Source organism: Ictalurus furcatus, chromosome 10, assembly GCF_023375685.1.
Source record: "Ictalurus furcatus strain D&B chromosome 10, Billie_1.0, whole genome shotgun sequence".
Taxonomy (NCBI): Eukaryota; Metazoa; Chordata; class Actinopteri; order Siluriformes; family Ictaluridae; genus Ictalurus; species Ictalurus furcatus.
This window is the reverse complement of record NC_071264.1, coordinates 13,393,508-13,413,997: the sequence shown is the minus strand read 5'-3', so window position 1 is coordinate 13,413,997 and position 20,490 is coordinate 13,393,508. Positions and strand designations below refer to the sequence as shown.

The 20,490-nt window shown below is 38.6% G+C and overlaps 1 protein-coding gene across 1 annotated transcript in view; it reads right to left on the bottom strand.

Moving 5' to 3' along the window:
• LOC128614037 (CUGBP Elav-like family member 5) overlaps window positions 1–11,724 on the bottom strand; it is an 81,785-nt gene extending 70,061 nt beyond the window's left edge. Inside the window, exons 1-2 of the mRNA XM_053635287.1 lie at window positions 11,232–11,724; window positions 711–793 (exon numbers count right to left, since the gene is read on the bottom strand). Coding sequence (XP_053491262.1) covers window positions 711–793; window positions 11,232–11,622 — 474 coding nt within the window. The 5' untranslated portion in view covers window positions 11,623–11,724. The remainder of the gene's footprint in view (window positions 1–710; window positions 794–11,231) is intronic.
• Window positions 11,725–20,490: the final 8,766 nt, after the last annotated feature.

The following is a 20,490-nucleotide window of genomic DNA, read 5'->3' as shown; positions in this document are numbered from 1 at the left end:
AATTAGTGTCTGAACTACCAGCGGGCCAGCCTTAAATCAACTATGAGTAGAATCTTTTTTTTTCCAATGCTCTGCTTTGCATGCTTGTTGCTACCACTAAGACGTCCCTTGGCATTCTTGAACAAATTTATTTTTATTATTCAAATTCCCTTTAACACAGAAGCTACTCAAGCTTGGAAGATGTGAAGGGATAATAGAGACACTGTTTTGAGGACCTTCCAGAGTAGTTCACGTTGCTGTATCACTTTCTCTCTTTCTCTCTCTTTAATGTGCTCCCTTACAGCTATTTCACAGAAATGTGTGTCTCTGTGGCTGATGTCTCCTGCTTCTTTATGAAGTGGTCCTGTTCTGTCTCAATGCTGCACAGGACTCAGACTGTTTATGTTCACTTCTGTGCAACTGGCGAACAATAACTACCCAGGCTTTCATTTTATAAATAGAGTAATTTAAAGGGAAAATTGAAAGAACAAATGAATTGGCATTTGCTGTCACTGGCTCTCCTAAGCCTGCGCACTGAAAGCATCTGATCAATTTCTTGCCATATCCCCTATGGCAGAGGCCCGATGAAACGGCTCTGAGCCTGATCTTAAAAGGCTGGGCTTATTGATTTATTTCCCGTTGGTTTCTTTCTAAAAACATGCAGCTTTGGTTTTGACTGTATATGGTGGCCCTCCTGAAGGAGTGGCTGTCGGCTAGCAACAAAAACTCACCCCTGGCAGCGTCTTCTGTTCATGGAGGGCATTCTGGGCTTTGATGGCTGACTCGCGGGCACAGTAGGTGAGGAACGCACAACCTGTGAGACAAAGCAATCAGGGAGACAAATCGAGCAGTCAGCACAGGCTTTGTTTAAACACTCAATGGCAACACAGGACACGACCATTATTGCATTTTATGATCCAAATAACCACAGACACGGCATAGAAATGAATTATCCATGAGGGCGTGATAAGGATCAGTGCTGAGTACAAAACAGAAAAATGTCTCACAAAACTATGTTGATTATTACATGTGTCTTTTGAGCAGTTGCTTATTTCGGTTTATTGTCCGTGCTGAAAACACGAACTGGCACAAAGCAAGCACATTCCTTACAATGACAGGGCAGGAGCTGCTGCGAGGAGTCCCTGTAGACTGGTTAAATACACACAGCCCCTTTTCTAATGTGGAGGAGCCTGTCTCATCTGTTCTTCACTGATCGTGTGTGTGTGAGTGTGTGTGTGCATGTGTGTGCGTGTGTGTGCGTGTGTGTCGTAGCTCCAGCCTGAGCTCTATAGATCAGCCTGCCGTCACTGTCCAAACCACCCACATCTCAGCTGGGTGGGATAAACTCTGACTGCTCCTGACAGAGAGATGGTGCCTTGGGGGGGCGTGAAGGGATGCAGACAGTGGGGGAGGACAGGAGTGAAAATCTCATAGCACAGTGTCCTCTTCCAGAACACACTGTGAGACACACACACTCATATATACACATGCATGTGAACAGGCACTGCCAAAATGAGGGGCATTCACTAAGGCAAAGCAGCCTGAGTGAGGCACAGCACTAGAAAGCAGGGCATCATTAATGTGCCCTTGCTCTATGACAGAGACAGTAAACATGCTATAATGGTGCACCTGTGCCAGTGCCAGTCGATGCATTGCCAGGGTTAAGCTGCTTCACTGGCAGCTTACAAACCCCTCAGTGGGGATCACACTTTTATAGGTGTGAAAGTGACTGCTATAAAATGGATCTGTGCTCTCTGCTCTCATCCTTTTTTCTGGCATGTAAATGTACACTCTGGAGACTGGATAGTTTTAGAGTATCCTCTATGCATTTAATAATGTGGAGAGCTGCTTTATTTATTATGGCTCCAAACACTTAAGTGAGTGGTGTTAATTTGACATCTGCCCAAAATAATGAAGTATGTAATAACTAATGGGACGAGCCACAAGCAGACCCATAACCAAGATCGAAATTTTAGTCCACATGGCAGAAATGTTGCAGAAAAATCGCGAAAATGGTGAGATGAGATAATGTGAGATGTCTACAGGAACTCAAATAACCACTCCTTACAACTGTGGTGTGCTGAAAAGCATCTCAGAATGCACAACACATCAAACCTTGATGCAGATGGGCTACAACTGCAGAAGACCACATCAGATTCCACATCACGTCAGCCAAAAAAACATCAATCTAAAGCTGCAATGGGCACAGGACAAAAAAAAACTGGACAACAGGCCAAATAGGCAACGTCTTCTCTCATCAACAAGGCATTTCTGCTCACAGACCTGGATATCCCACATGGCCATGGCCACAAGGAACATAGGTAAAATATCTTTATCTCACAGTCATGAGCTATCTTTTGACTTTGCATTGTGCTGTAAACCTCTTACCTGATATAAACTTCTAGAAAATTACAAAACCTGACCCGTTCCATGCAGCTGAAACAGGCTGTGTCAAAGTAAGCACTGCGCTTGTTCCAAACGCTGTCCTAACATAATGATTTCCGATAGCAAACAAACAAGTCTGCCAATTGTGTACTTTTGCCCATTACAACTTCTTACTAAGCTAGCACTGCTTCTGATCACATCAAAGCGTTGTTATGTCTATAAAGCTCCAACCAAGGCCACGTTCCCTGACCCTCAGTTTGAAAGGAATGTTTTGCATCGTGCAATTATGGTACTGTTAAATTGGATGCATTTGCAGAGGCGGAAAACACTGCGCGTCTGGAGCAAATTAACTGCTGCAATAACATTAGCAGGAAAAAAGAAAGAAAGAATAAATATGTGAAAGGCTAAGAAATACAATCTCAATTTAAAAGTGTTTCTCCGTGCTTTAATGTATGGTGTAATACGCATTTGCAGCCCACAGGCACTGGCTCTAACAACTTCATAATTGGAATCCAAACATGTACAAATTACCAGCAAGCTGTTGCATACCAAGTGAGAATTTTTTTTTGGCTGCATGATGAAATTATATGAAATGCAACATAAAAGAACCCTGCTGACATAGCGGCAAGTGGTGGTGGTAGTGGTGGGGGGGGGTTGGGGGTATAACACGAACGGTGTAAGTAAATGATCTGCCACAGTGTTTGATAATCACATCTTTCTATATTTGGTGCTTATGCAATGTGAACAATGCTGGCGTGTACAGAATGCTGTCATTTCTAATAAGAAGCTAGATATACTATAGGACTTGTGTACACACTGTTCCAAGCAAGACTCCAGGGATGACTGGAACTTCATGGAGAGATTAAGCAGGCTGAATGGAGGCTGCTTTTCTGCCTCTTCGCCACTGACAGCATCCATTTGCTGCCTTATTTACGGATGGTCTATTGGAACACCAGTGCTATGCGGCTGCCACTGTACCATGATTCTCAAGTGCTCCACCACATTGGTTCCTAAGCTGTGAGTTACCCATTAAATGTAAATGTCTTAGGGATAAATCTGCCTCTTAATGATTCAATTCTTCTTCTCCTAGCCTAATCACTTTGCAAGCCTCTACTCCATCAGTTCTGCTTCCCTCTCTTCTCTGTTATAAAAAAAATTGCCTGGGTTTCTCATCACAGTGTAGTTAGCTTCTAAGTAGTGGGCCAAGGTCTGATGCACTGAACATTAAGTCTCATCAGGCCTTTACTGTGAATGCACAGATCTTAGACACGCTCTACATAATGAACACCACCACCACCACCTACACCACTATAAGAGTTTGATTCTCTACCACGCAATCACCCTAACTGTTCCGACAACAGCATTGTCCCTGTCCAAGCCTAATTAGCTTGTAATGAGTTTTGTAATATAGGCAGTACTCTAGCGTAACCTGTAAAGCTTAATTAAGGCAGGCACCTTTAAGTGTGCCCAACATCCATGCTCCTTATATAGCTGAGAGTCAGTAGGCCTGGAGCACAGAACTCATCTTAGGGCTAAAGCACTTCTTCATTATACAAGCATGGACTGATAGATTTTACATTGGTTTGAGCCCTAACAGACTGCCATGATGTGTTACCTAATGCGTAAGAGCAACCCTGGCAGGGTGTAAGGACGTGTAGGCTTCTATAGCTTTCGACTCAATCAACAAATACAGTCATTACAGCCCACGCCATAAACACATAATTAATAAAGTGTTTTAGATAAACATGTAGCATTATATTTTTAACAGATGCCTGGAACATCATCACCAAAAGTCAGTAGTGTTTCCGTGGAGTCATTATTTCAGGTCAAAGAAGCAGGAAAAGTTAGAGAGTACAAGTCATCACTACTTGAGTTAATTTTAAGTGACTGTCTGTGGCTGAATTATATATTTTTTTTAAATATATATATGTGTATATATATATATATATATATATATATATATATATATATATATACACATATATATTTATTTATTTATTTATTAACATATAGCAGTACTTGGATAAGCTGATATAAATAACACTGTTGAGTAGAAAGTGGATGCAATCAATGATGTAAAGTATAATATAATATCAAATTAGCACTTGGATTACATCTAATCCATTTGGTTTATTTGGTTTTGTATACGTCTATGTAGTACAGTCTTATACTGTTTGAAAAAAGGTACAAAAACAGGAACATATACTGTACATCACTGGGTACTTAATTAAAAAGAGCCGAAGTAATTCTTTCCATGCACCAATAAAAGCCTAGTTATTAATTGTCAATTAAGTGTATCAAGCAATGTAGCTTTAAGTGCGGAAAATAACACTTCTTTTATTAAACACTGTGGAAATAAAATATGACAGTAACAATCTTGCTTGCCAACAAATTTCATTAATTTATGCACAATCTCAGGAAAAATGGTAATAAACTGTATATTTCCTTGCAACTGTTTGTACCTTTAGTAGATATCTATTACATGGTAATGTGAATGTCATTTACCTTAAGGAACTATTTAATGTACAGTATATAACTGGACCTTAAATACCAGTGCTATACTTTTAATTAGCTTGTAGAGTAATATTGAACTTTTCCATGTTTTACATGTACAAAAGATCCCACATCCCAGAGAGAAAGAATGTAGAGTGTACCTGTTGCATTTTTTTTTTTAAATCTTTTCACTTAAACTGGCTTATTAATTTTCCTGTGATTTTTTTTCCTTAAGAAATCTATTCTATTCTAATTTTTATCTTTAAAAAAGATTCCTTTATTTACTTTAAACGTGTAATAAATTCAAATCTGGAAGTCAAAATTAGATTCTTGTTTTTTTTTTCTCATGTTTTACACTGTCCTGCAACACCTAATTTATAGATACTATGTGAGAATTAACTCTGTAGGACATAGAGCTAGAGACAGCTAAGGCGTACACTGACATAAACATTCCTAAAGTACCTAAAGCTCCTTAAATTAAGCAAGAAACAAGAATGTAACAAGATATGAAACACATACTGTGAAAAAGAAAAAAAGATTTTATTTGAATATCACTTTGATTTCAGAGCTACTAATGCATAACACTCAGATCTGGGGTATTTTAGGAAGGCTTAGTGATCAGGCATCATTCTAACAAGTGAAATTACCTGAGATGCCTCCAACCAGGGTAAACCAGCTCTGCTAACGAAAAGAAAAAGCAACACGGAGAATGCTGGTAGGACGTCGGACATACAGTGTCTGAGTGATGCTATGCAGTGTGGAAAAGAGGGCTATGGAAGAACAAAGAGAAAATGAAACAGCAGCCATAGACAGTGCATCTATCCTCCCCCTTTTCTTCTGTCTCTTTTGTATCCAACACTCTGTCTCTCTTTCCTCTGCTCTCTCTGTCCACCCCAACACACCCACCCCCCACCCCCATCTCTCTCTCTTATCTTCCCTCATGCTCTGCTTCCCTTCATTTCCACAGTACAGAAGCAGTCTTTGGGGGAAGGCTGGCAGCAGAGTGGTGATGTCATGCCAGCAGTGCAGCGATGGCAGCTTAACCTATTTTTGGAAATACCACAGATTTCTATTTTTAGCCCTGCTGAGCAGTGTTCCTTTCAAACACATCCCTGATGGGTGACACAAAGAACACTAATAGTATTCCTCTCCGTTTCAATTCTCATTCATCTTCTTCTTCTTTCATGGCATTTAGAATTATGTTAGTAATAAGTATGCTCAAACAATACATTCCAGTCTGGGATGATGGTGATGATGGGGTTAACTTTAAATTAAGTGTTATATTATACTGTGGAAAAGTTTCAATAATTTGGACTATAGTAGCTATAATCTTATAACATGTCCGTTTCTGTACTTACGTCAGCATTTTGCAGTTGTGATCATGCTACACTTCTGCCCAATCTGCCCCTCATACCTTCACTTCACAGTAAATCCTTTTGTTTCCCTTCATGCATATCTCAAGCTGCCACAGCGTGCCGTCACTCCATCGGGCACCTTCACATTAAAGACACTGTTTGTTTTCTACACCTTTGACAATCGCTCCATCTCTCTCAGTCTGTTCATCTGTTGTGCTTAGCCTCCTGCCTACCTTTCATTTCTCTCCTGTCCAGTTCTGAGAGACAGAAACAGAGAGGAAGTGAGACAATGTGTGTTTCAGTGATCACAGATTACTGACACTTCCTCCATCACAAAGTTATGGGTTTTGTTTTGTTTTTTATGCAAATGTCTGGGAAGATAAAACGAATTTCTCAGCACATTTGCGTCTCTCTTGATCATAGAGTTTCTCTCACCGGAGTTCTCATGAATCAGCTCAAAACTGTGAGTGATTATCACAAGATGCTAAAGCAAAATCTCCTAGGTGCTCTCAATTTATTTTTCTCCGATGAATGGATGGAACACAACATTAAAATCGGTCAGCGCTTCATAACTTTTTTTGTGTGTGTCATTTGTCATTTCCACTCAACTCTCAGAAAACAGAAGCACTGAATGCTTTCAATAGTGTGCAAATTGACCACTGCTTATTCAACTCCTACATATAACGACCTGGAAAGAAAATCTGTGAAGTTGTTAAAATACAAGAAATGTCATTTCCTGCAGAAAATCTGGTGTTAGGCCAGATATTCATCTATGCCTCTATTTCACTGTAGTTGCCATGACAATATTAAGCATGGTTTGACGGAAGCTGCTGGCTTCGAACTATCAAAACTGACGAGAGCTGAATTTGTCTGAGCAAAACCTACCATCATTTTATTTGAACATTCCCAATGTTCAAGTTTAGCTTACTGAGCAAATGCTAAATACAGAGGGTGGGGTTTTGGCAGGGGATCCAACAGGCAAGTTCAACAGCCAGTTACAAAACAGATTTGACTTTATTTTGAAGATTTGCCCACTAGTTACAGAGTATTCTAAAGTTTCTAGAGGGATGAATTCTAATTAACAACATACTCAAAAGCAAACATATCAAGTGGGTCTCTGAAACACGTTCCCAAAAATGAGAACGGCAGTAAACTACATGATTTCTGGTAATAAATGCAAGTCAGCTTTTAAAACAACCGTGTCTTAATGTTTGCATGTTCACAGTTCACATGCCCACAGCAAAGATCCCTGGTCAAGCAGATCTTTAAGAGAAGAAAAAGACTTTAGGCTGCTGTCTGGGGAAAAGCTGCATGTATTTAAGAAATAAAGTCCCTACTGCATAATACATTCCTTTATTTTTGGTTGCTGTGACTAGTTTATCTGTGTCTTGCTTGTTTCATTGTAAAATTTGGTTGGTCTAATAAAGTGGACCTTTTTGGAATCATTTAGATTTTTGCATTAATGCCTACATTTCTGTCTTTGTTGAAATAATAATAAATAAAATAAATAACTCAAATAAATAATTATTCATTAAAAAGTCAAATTAAACACAAAATGTAATTCTCCTGCAGTTCTTGGTGTTGTTGGAAAATTGGATCATCATGTGCCATAACAACTAGCATTTTTCTTTTAATATGTAGTTTAATTTAAAATTGAATACATAGTTAAGCTATCTAGACTATAAATAAAATCTCAAATAAAACATCCGACACTCTTAATCCAAAATGGGTGAGTGGAAGAATGCCAAATTGATGAGCAGACAATACAGTGATGTCTGTGTGGAATGCAGGAAATATAGGGCCATGTTTGTCATGATATTTTTAATGGGTAATGTTAGGGTTGTGCTGTACCAATTTACAGAAAAAGTATATTCACTAGTTTTTGATTAGTCTTGTGCTGTGACGAGGATGACATTTGGCTAATTTCTCAACCAGATTTAGGTCATATTATATTCAATTAAAAGCTTACATAAATAATCTACTACAGATCATGTAATAATATTTCAGTGCAACTCAAGCCAGGTAGCCATCCTAATACTCTCTGGCTGATTCTCATTATGCAGTTTGAAAATGTATAATAGATGACTGCAAACCATCCTGAAAATCAATGCAGATCCAATATACTCCCTCCACCATGCTTCATAGATGGGATGGCATTTTGGTGTTGATGTACAGTGTTTTATATGAAAAATCAATTAGCAAAAAGAAATTTTGTCCACCAAACATAATTGAACACGTTTCCGACATAATAGACCATCACTCTGGTGTAGTATTTTGTGCCTGCACATCTTTACCTGTCAACACAACACCATTTGTGGTTTCAATGTGCAGTAATGGTGCTGAATTTTGTTCCATTTATAAACCGCGTGGCTCACCACTTTAGAAATCATTTAACTCTCTTTTTCATCTTAATGGCTTCAGAAACGTAAGTTTTCTAAAGTCTTGTGAAGTATCTTTTGATTCCATCATTTTGCAGTTTAACGAAATCGTGTTGTAAAGAGCAGTTAACAAAAAGTTGTTTTGTTTTTTTTTCCTATGGGAGCGCAGTCCAAACTCACACTCAAATTGATTGGAACTTCTGACTCCAATTAACCTCTTCTGAAGAGGTAATTATCCTAGTTTCACACACTTTTCTATTAATGGCCTTGACTTTTTAAGCCATTGTTCAATACAGATGCAGTAATGTAAAATGTGTTTATTGTTTGTGATATACAGATGTCTTTTAATAATATGGCAATCACATTTATAATAATTTAAATTATAATTATCACCATATATTACCATATTATCATCATATTATATATGACCAACCAAGGCCATTTCTACTATAATCAGTCTGTATGGCACATGAACGCTCTAAATCCAAGCATTTGTCTGCACATGCAACATACTTACATGAGACAGGGGTTAAAAATAATGCTGCCATTTTATTAGTTTATTACTTTCATATATTGTGAATGGCTTTCCAGAAATATTTCCACGCAAGTTATAAAGACATTAGCACTATGATCGCAATGACATTAATGCAAATATTTTACTGTAGCACATATGATCATTTGTAATATCAGTAACTATTCTCCATACATGTGAACACTGCTATCTTCCATACTTTTGTCAAAGGCATGGCAGTCACAAAAACCAGAAAGAAGAATGTGGTCAACTACGTGCAGCCAAAGATTAGCCATATTTCTCTTTTATCTTGAGAAATTCAGCATTTATCAGGATTTATAATCGGCTGAATTCAAAAGATCACATATCCCCATAATGGTTTGTTAAATATTAAACATCCAAACTTTAATTAAGTGCTAAGGGAGCATTACACTTTGAGTGATCAATCACCAAATATCGCAGGGGTGAATGCTAATTATTAATACCAATATTTGCCCGGGGGCTTGCATTGAACAGCATTAGTCATATTAAATATTGCTGGGTACCGGAGCAGAGCACATTTTAATTGGGGAAAAGCAGGCTGTGTTAAGGGACATGGCAGCTGATCCGAGGAACCGAGGCCTCATACAATACCTAGAACCACTAATCCTCTTCAGACAAGTCATTATGGTCATGCATTATTATCACGCCTAACAAACTAATGCCATGTTTTCCCGTGTGAATTAGCAGCCTGGCCTCCACATCTGATCCCCTTAGTAAGAGGAACCTCTTAAATCACAAGATAATTAAGAAAACACAGGATTTTACATGAGGCTTGGGTTATAATGAATACCACACTGTAATTTCATTTTGTTGGCCTGTGTAAAGAGGATGTACATAAACAGTAACTATTCAGAATGTCTCATATATATATATATATATATATATATATATATATATATATATATATATATATATATATACACACACATACACACATATATTTATATATATATATATTTATATATATATATATACACATGTGCATACGCACACAGACACACACACACACACACATACATACATATATATATATATATATATATATATATATATATATATATATATATATATACATACATATATATACATATAAAACCTTTTGCCAACTAACCATGTAACCATGGCATATAACTGCAAAGGTTGATGCTTTTGATGATTCATTACCTGACAGAAATGAAGACAGATTGTAAATAAATAGCAGATGATGAGTGAATTTTCTAATATCACATTTGCATAGCCGCAAAAGCAAAATGTTTGTGTCACACCTACCTATAGAAACATCCAGAAAAGAAAGACACCACACTTTGCCTGAGGAAACTGAATGCCACTTTCCCGCGCGTGAGCTCAGCGCGAGCGCTTGTTCAACGCACCTTAAGCATCTTCTAGGAGAAAGTAGGATTCATTTTCATCATGAGTAACGGCATTACTGCTCAGTCATTAACATTTCGAATAAAAACGTATCTTCCACGGAGGAGCACAAAAAGGTTGATTTAAAGAAAGCTGTAGGTTCTATAGCACTCTGGCCTCATCACAGTCTACAGAACATAATGTCATCACACTGAGATACAGCTAAACACTAAGTAGTGAGATCATGAAAGCACTAAAACGAATAGATGATGTTTTCTGAATGCGAACGAATGGACAGACTGATGAAAAATACCTCACTTTGACCCAGATCCGAAAAAGCGTCACACAAATACAGTGAAATGACTGACAGAGTCTTTGTGTAGCTGTCCAGCGTCACGGTGTAAATCCCACAGGTACACTATAGACTGCACGTCAAAAACAATAACACGAGTGAATGGAAAAATTCTATAACACCTAACTCATTTTTTTTGGTGTTGTTGTTTTAACTCAGATGAATGACATAAATGACATTCTCATGACGAATGTTTACATTATTATTATTATTATTATTATTATTATTATTAACACCTGGAGAAACTGACGACCCACTAATTCCGTGTCACAGCTTTGATTGACATGTCTGTTGTAGCACATAAACAGGTGTAAGCTTTCCTCTGGATCGAGGATTTTTAGGCTATTGAGCAGTGCTGTCCGGGGGAGAAGGGGCGATTGACGCTTTACCTTTGTGCATGCCGGTGTATCGGTCCTTTAACACTGTCAGTTCGTGGATTTTCCCAAACTGTTCGAACAGTGGCTTCAGGTCTTTCTCCTCCAGGTTGCGCGGGATTTGCCCGATAAACAGTTTGATCGCGTCTTGGTCTTTCATGGTGCCGTTCTCCGGGTGGATGGAGATGGACTCGGAGCCGTTCATGGGTTCGGGAAGAACCTGGTGCTGGTAGGGGAGGAGGAGCAGGAAGAGGAGCGGCTGTGGGCTTGGTGCTGCCCCGGGGCCAGGCGCGAACAGGCTGCACGGAACCGGAACCGGAGCGCGTGAGGAAGCAGGAGCGGAAACCGGAGCGGGAGCGGGACAGCTCTGCTGCCTTCCTGCCTCACGCGAAATGAATCTGGCCATCGCGAGCGCGGAGCAGACTGGATAGCAATAATGACAGCGCGCGCGCACGCACGCACGCGCATACACTCGCACAAACACACACGCTCGCTCTCTCTCTCTCTCTCTCTCTCTCTCTCACACACACACACACACACACAGACGCGCGCACACACGCACGAACAAACACACACAAACACACGCGCAGAGAGAGAGAGAGAGAGAGAGAGAGAGAGAGAGAGAGAGAGAGAGAGAGAACTCAGCTGGAAAAACCCGCGCTCTTTTTCGGGCCAACACACACATACAACGAGCAAAGCGGATGAAGGAATAGTGGAAGGAGCGCACGTTTAGCTACACTCGAGCAACACCAAACGGTGATAAAGTGGAATCACAATTGTTTTAGTTTTTGAGCTTTTAAACGACATCCAATACGGTGTAACTCACTGATCCCAAGTTTAAAACATGTGTTGACCAAAGTGCTTTACAAAGTGCTATATATAATAAATATTGCCTCTCTCCACTGCTCTAGACATTAACAAAAGCAGACGTGTATTTGATATTGTCTAGAACAGTGGAGAATGGTAACTGGTGGAAAAACAGTTACACACAGGCACACACCTAGCTAAAGGTAGACTGTTCAGAGGATGTCTATTAACCAAAGTTAATTTCATTCATCTTTAGTAAGCACTCTATCCTGGTCAGGGTCACTGTGAATCCAGAGCTTGGGTGTGAGGTGGGAATACACCCTGAATGGGACATTAGTCCATCTGAGGACACCACACACACACACACACACACACACACATACACACACCTAGGGGCACTTTAGAGTACCAAATCCATCTTCTAGCATGTTTTGGGGATTTGGGAGAAAATCAGAGAACTTGTGGACATGAAGAGAACGTGTACAGAAACTATACACAGACAGTAATCTTGTAAAATTGTGTTATTGTGCCACCCAAGCTCATTTCAAATACACAAAATTATTTTCATGTGTAAATGATATCTGTGTTTATTCTACTATAGTCCATCTTTTCCTTTGCTGTGCACGTTGCATTGAAAACCAGTGAAGCAAAATAAATCTCCAGACACATTCATTTTCCTTGAGTAAATCCCATAAAAGATTGTTTCACAAAGTTGATTATGCTACATATACCATTTCATTTTGTTCCTTGAAAATGCAGTCAGCAAAGGTTAGCAGGATTTTACATATTGGTGATTACTCTCTACTTTGTGCACTCTGCAAATCCTTCTTTTCTTCATCTGTTGAAGTTTTTTTTTTTAATTTATTATGTTCAAAAAAAAAAGTTGTGCTTTTTCTCCTTTTTTATTTTTTGTTTTTTTACAGAACTAGAAAATCCATTTTCCTCACTCCATCTTCTATCTTATTAACAGGAAGTGGCATAGAGCTTCAGTACACCAATCAATAGCTCAATCAATCCTGGAAAATAGGCACTTGTTGTTAACATTGTTGTGCAATGTTGTAGGATGCTTTCATTTTTATGTTATTCTTATGTGATTGTAGAAAGTAAACTTTTGAATGCCATTATTGTGAGAGAGGACTAAAAAAAAAAAACTAGAACATTTGGGTTCCTAATGGCAAGACTTTTTGACTGGAGAGTCAGTTACTTTGAAGCTTGCTGATATTAAAGCAGCCTTGGAGCAAGGTAGGGTATCTATATTTAGAGGTGTGTTTGATGGGGTGGAGAGAGGCAGAACTTCCACTCCATGGTTTATTGACCATCACCATTAGTATTTCACTTGGCTGAGAGACTGCGACAAGAGATCGATTGTGGTGGGACTGTTAGCACATTTCAGAGAAAGCTACATACAGTTTAGAGTGCTACAATTTCTGCTGCTTATTAAGCAGACAAAGAGGATTGGAGAGACATAAAAAACACTTGAGACCAACCTTCTCCTTATACTCTGGGGTGATTACATGAGTAATTGTGTAATCAAGCCCAGTTTCTTGCAGAAGACACAAATTAAAGGTGTTATTTTTATGCACTTACTCACACAGACACATACTCAAACAGACACATACATACAATATCAGTCAAAAGTACCAGACAAAAAACTAAACATGTCAAATCTATCCTTGTCTTTTACTCTTCAAAGCAGCTTGTCATTCTCGAATCTCTAATCTACCTTCATGAGCCTACCTACACTTTTCATTCACTCGAGTCTATGTAACTTCAAACCATCTCCGCTTGGTTTACACTGGAGGATTTTCAAAACAAGGTTCACTATTTACTGTTTCTCTTAAGAGACAAAATGTGCAAATATAAGCATAACCCTTTAGAAGTTTATGAAAACTTATGTTAATCCTCTATCAGGACTTGATCTTGATGACATGATAATGATATGATATTTACCTCAGAATTAGTCTCAGGCTGTATGTTGAATCTGCAGGGATGGAAGACATTGACCGTGTGGGCTCATTTGAGACTCAAACTATCCATGTCCAGATTGATGATGCTGTGGAAATGGTAAGTTCTGATTCAGCACTGCAGGCATAACCACCCCAATCATCAATGAGAAGCCTGTGAAGAGTCTAGGCATGGTGTTCAACAGCGCCCTGAGGGATGCAACATCCATCAACTCTATCTACAATGAGGAGACTAGACTACTGCAAACTTTAAAGCATCCCTGTGCCAGCATGCTATACTTTCCAGGATACTATTGCTACTTTTGTTATAGAAAGTTACACTCTGAACAGTTCAGACCTTGGAGAAGAAGGTTTGCAACTACCTTGGATGATGGGAGATACTGCCAAGGAACCTTAACAGCATCACAGTGTGCAGGGACAACAACAGGCTGCAACATCTACTCAAATACTTGTGAGAGGAGTTTGAGTTGATGAAAGATGAAGAAGTGTAATAGTACAAGCAAGCGAGTAATCTGTAAGATGGAACTCAGATGAAGGGAGAAAGTAGATTGCAAAAGAGGCTGTCTCACTTGAAGAAACACTGCTACATCACAATAGGCTGATGGGAGTGGTAAGCCTCAGCCTCAAATAAAGCTTCATTTCAACTCCCCACATTGAAACCTTCAAAGAAAAAAAAAGCAGTGCTGACTAATCTATGCGAAGGTGAGAGCAGCAATGGAGGAGAGTTGATCCTGCAGTACGATAACAATTTACAGTGAGCCTGGATGAGATGGGACAAGTTTGAAAGGAAGGTGACTTGGGTTAAGCTGCAGAAAGCTACGCTGACTTCATTGTCCTGACAGTGGGCGTCCCATGTTCTACTTGTCACATATCTTTATTTGCTGCCCCAAGGCACTAAGAGAGGAATGATAAAGTTGCCTCTACACTCAAGTGGTGAAAGTTATTGCAGAACCCAACAGTTCAGGAGTTAAGGTAAACTAGCACCTGCACTTTCCAAAGCAGCCAAGTGCTCTATAAGAAACTGGTAGCTGTCGGTACATCTGGAAAGAAAGTTCCCCAAAAAGGAAACTCAGTAATTATGAGGAACTGGTTGGTACATTTACATTTATTCATTTAGCAGATGCTTTTATCCAAAATGACTTACAAATGAGGAAATACAAGCAAATGTAAATGCATAGGTGCGTATCAGTAGAAGTAATGTGCTTTGTGGCAAGACCTTTGTCTTTCATTTTCATCATTCAGCAGACATTTTTATCCAAAGCAACTTATAATTGAGCTGATCAGATAAGGGTCTTGCTCAAGAACCCAACAGTGGCAGCTTGGCAGTACTGGGATTCAAAATCTGATCTTCAAATTAGAAGCCCAGAGCCACTGAGCCCCCTCTGTCCTGAAGATGAGAGGAATTAAAGAGTCAGAAGTGACAGAAAGAGGCTCAAGGTGACTGTAGATTAAGAAAGGAAAGCCATCAGGCCAAGGTAGTTGGTAGTTCTTCTGGATGCAAGCCAAAGTCTAATCAACTGTCTGATGGCGTTGCAGGATGCTTCCAGAAAGCTTGGTTTGGAGATGTGACCAGAAACACCAAAATTTGTATTTGCATGGCAGTCTAAATTTGTGACTGGTATTGTGTACCTACTGTTTTCTCCTCTGACATGCTTACCAATTTCTTTCAAGCGGAGATGAATTTAAGACATACAGTATACTACTTTCAGATCCCTCTCAATTGTGACTAAAGATTTTTGTAGTATTGATAAAAGTTTTGAGTTTTCTCCAATCCAGTGTGAATTCCTGCCTTGCGCACAGTTTTCATGAGATCTACTACAACCCTGACCAAGATAAAGTAGTTACTGAAGATGAAAAATTTTTAAAGCAACTGTAAAAATAAGTGTTGTTTTACCATTTATTCATTTATTAGAACTATGTTTGTCAATTTGCTGGACATGTCTGTGATTGTGAAGCAGCAAGGAAGCAACTTTTAATATTTTATTACTCTTGGAAAGAAATTGCTTTATATAAGCAAACCTGGGTCATAGTAAAGCTTCAGTAACCTTCTAGGTTATTGTATGTGTTTTCTATTGTATGTGTTATTGTATTTGCGATCTAGAAAATGATGAGATGAGAATAAATAGTTAAATTATATCTGTATTTTAGAGCTGTACGTGCTTAAACTGTAAAACATTTTGTCACCACCAGAGGGAACTTGTAGTCAACCATATCTTGTCCTTACCACAAAAAAAAAAATCTCACTTTTAAACTCTGTAAACTTGCATTCAAGTAAAGCATAAAGGCAAAACCCCTCATGGTTCATATTTGTTTGCAGAATGTTGGCTCTGGCAACAGCTGACAGGCAATCTAATCATCCTGAAATTATGTCCCTGAATTAATCAGAGACAAACTAAATTAATTGTCAAACTGTTTATTAAAGCTCCTTCATGACATTATTAAAGTTTGGCAAGGGTATTCTGAAAAAAAAATGTTAAGTGTAAAAAAAATACAAAACATAAGGTTTAATATGGGCTTTACATTAGCTAAATTCTATAAATATTAGACAGCTAATTAATGTTAGGGTAATGTTCATTTAAATGTAATGTAAAAGCTCACGTTAGTGTGCAGGTATATAATATATAAATCCATATTCTGGATGCCAGATGGTAAGTGCTGGTAGAAAGGAAACTTTCTGAATTACATTCTAGCAATGCTATATCATATACAAGCTATTTTTAAAGAAATAACACAACAGTAAGGCAATCAGAAAATCTAACATTACTTATCAGTTTTGTCAAGTAATAAAGGAGCTGGAAAATAACTGGCAAAAATAACATGTGATATGGACAGTCTACCAGCTTGACCACCTCGGCCTGTGTTTTGATAGCTGTTTAGACCAAGCTGGGTGAAATTTGATGAAATTTCCATCAAGGCAAGATCATGTGCTGCTGCAGTATGTCTAAAGACTAAGTTATAGCCATATAGCCTAGTTTTTAACTTTAGCTGGGTATACACCACACAATATAATAAAATATTGTATTTAGAAATCTGGTTAGAAATCATTCTGATGATGGCAAGTTAGTCCGTGAGTTACAAGACATGAGGTTCTTCAAATTACAAAAAAAACAACAAAAAAATACACTGAATTAAAGTTGGGGTTTTGCACAATGAACTCACAGTTTAAGTAGCACAAACTAAATTGAAATGCTGAGCTCTGATTTACATTTGTGAGAGGTGTGTGAAATGTCAAATGATGACACCACTTATGTTCTCATCAATTAGTTTGTTCTTGGCTGATTTCATAACATCACAGCATTTACTGCTATATATTTAGTTTTTCGGGGGGCATGGTGGCTTAGTGGTTAGCACGTTTGCTTCGCACCTGCAGAGTTAGGGGTTTGATTCCTGCCTCTGTGCTGTGTGCATGGAATGTGCATGTTCTCCCCATGCTTCGGGGGTTTTCTCCGGGTACACAAGACATGCGTTTTAGGCTGATTGGCATTTCCAAACTGTCCGTAGTGTGTGTGTGCGATTTTGCCAACCCATCACAGGGCATCCCCTGCCTTGTGTCCCGATACCCCTCGGGTAGGCTGAGCGGTACAGAAAATGGATGGATGTATAATGCTCTGCAGTCACTAACACATTTAAAATAAAAGTAACTAAACTAGTCTACATTCAGTCTTTAAAACCTACTATAATCACCACTTTATTTTTGTTTCATCAGTGTTTTAATTATCCATAAAATATAAAATTGTTAAATTACAGCAAGGTGCTTCTGACAATTCGTTCTTTCTGATGTGAATTTAGCAATGTGACCATTTTCATTCTAGACAAAAACATGTCATATAAAGGCATTGAATGTCTTTTGAGAGCTGTCTATTAATTCAGGTGGGAGAAATCAGGTAGCTAAGCAATCCATTTGAGAGGTGATGCTTGATGAACCCCTTGCAGTGAGATGGAGTCAAGCTGTTATCTTTTCTCTTCCACACTGGTTCAGATTAATATTTCATATGTATGGCTGCCCATTAATGCCCCGTGACCTTGAATTGCAGATGAGTTGTTAGGCCTACGCAAGTTCTCGTTACTCCAGTTCAGCTACTCCACACTCACTCATAATTACACAATTTTGTGTGGAGGTTGCGCACCTGAAGCTGTCCATTCCAATCACACAGAGAGAATTAAAGAATCATGGGGCATGGTTCATAATTCATCAGTGAGTATCAGTTACACTCCACAGCTTTCAAGCTTTCATCCTTATTCGTTTAGGCCTTAGTAGTGTGTCTTTGTAATATGATCTCATTGCTCCACACGGAGGCTGTGTGTGCATGTTTGGTGTCTAACTTTTTTTCTTTAGTTTTGTACTGGACCTATAATATTAGCAGGTTATGGAACTAATATTAAAGTTAAGTAATAAAGTCCATGTCACTCGTTCATAGATGCCCAAGTCTTTGTATACTCACTTCCAATGACACTGTTATGCTGCATATTCTGCTTTTTTTGTATTTTACACCAAGTATTGGGGGAAAAGTTATTCAATTTGTTCAAGATGTTCATGTACACAATGTACTGTTATTGATTACTGTGTCATATTGTCTCCAAAACCACAGACTAATCTGTGTTACATTACTAAAGCACTAAATGCATGTATGGTGGGTGGGCATATATTTATGAGCAAGGTTCTGGGTGACCTCCATTACATACATGCTTTGTAGTGCCAGTGAAAAACTACAGCGGTAAACACACCCAATATGTCTTAGCTGAGGAACTACATTTGAGGTAAGTGCAATTTTTTTTTACCAAACTATTCATTTTAGTAGGCTCTGCTTCATCTTCTCTGTCTAGTCAAGCACCATTTTCAATGTAAGGCCTGGGTTAACTTCAGATCAAACCTTCTGAAACACTGAACCAAAAATAATATTGAATATTTCAATTACATTTTATTTGTAGATTTGAGCTCACATAGGGTCGCCTAAGTCATTACACACTATATAATAGCACACTGTATTATGCACATTCACATGATTTATAGAATATTTTAAAATAATAATTAAAACTTTCTGATTATTATTTTAAAAATTGTACAATAAGGTGCTGTCCCATACATTATGTGAATCTGTTTGTCTTATGCAATCCATATTGTGAATATTTCATAAAACATATCACAAATAAAATATTAAGCTATGCAATGAAGCAGAATGTATAAATGGAAGCAGAATGTATTAACAAATCCCATGTTAGTTTATTATATAACGCACAGAAGGATTTCAGAGGGAAAAACTTGCAGTTCTGATCAGCTCCTGTGGAGATCAGAAGCCATTTCACACTAGTTCAGTTAGAATATCTCAAGGTCCTCTGCAGCTAATATACTGTATGATTGGACTGAGGCCATGGGATATGAACACAGCCTCACTCTTTCTGTAAGCTCTGTGAAATGTATCTGGCGACAGGGAATTATAGAGAAGCAGAAATAGCAGGGAAAAAACATGATATCCTTTAAACTATTGTATTGGGTAGTTCTGTTTATTTGGTTGGATTGAGAAAACCACAGACAAATTGGGGAACTGATCTATTGTCTTCAGAAAGGATTTTTACTGGAATCTGAATTGGGTGACTTGGACACTTTCTAGGATTTTAACCTGCCAGTTGCTCACTGGTTCACTTACACCTCCCAGTAGCTGGATTGGCTACTGTAAATGTGTGTGTCCATTTTGACTGTGATGAACTGATGTCTCATCTTCATGCCCACTGGGCATGAAGCATGCCTTCCTGCCTCATGCCCAGTGTTCTGGCTCCTGGAACAATCTTGACAGCTGCCACACAGAGAACACAGCAGACCCTGGGTAAGGACACACGCAAGCTATTATTTATTGATGCTTGTCCCCTTTTGCCTGGTCAGTTGGCAAAAACACTTCTTATTCTGTTTTGGTCAGCTTTGTTTCGCTCATGGCTATACACACACGCTCAGATCATAAATATGGCATCAAACATGAACTCAAATGCCTGTCAGCTTGTCCCCCAAATCATACCTTCCCACGGCACTAAACCTCACACTAAACCACACCCTCCAACTCCTACAGCTCCGAACTCTGACTGGGTTAAAGTGTTTACTGAAGATGAATGAATGAAAGAATGAATGAATTGTATTAAACCAAGATTTAAGAGTGAAAATAAAACTGACTTTTTACCTTCTTAGTTCATCTGGCTAGTGATATAGCAGGTGATTCATCATTATATATTACTAAAAGACAATCTACTGATGTCACCGTGCACATATGGGCGAAGAAAAACAATAGAAATCTAAATCATCATGTCATGTTTTCATCTATCATTAAACAACATCTACTGGTTGCAATATGTGAAAAATGTATAGATTAAAGTAATCACAACATATTGAACAGTATGTAAAGGATATAACATGTACAGACCTCAGAATAATGAAAGTGTAAGGGTACTTGCACTGGACTTACGGGTGCCATGCATGTGTAGTCCTGTCTTTCAGCATGAGCAGAGTTAGTGCTAGA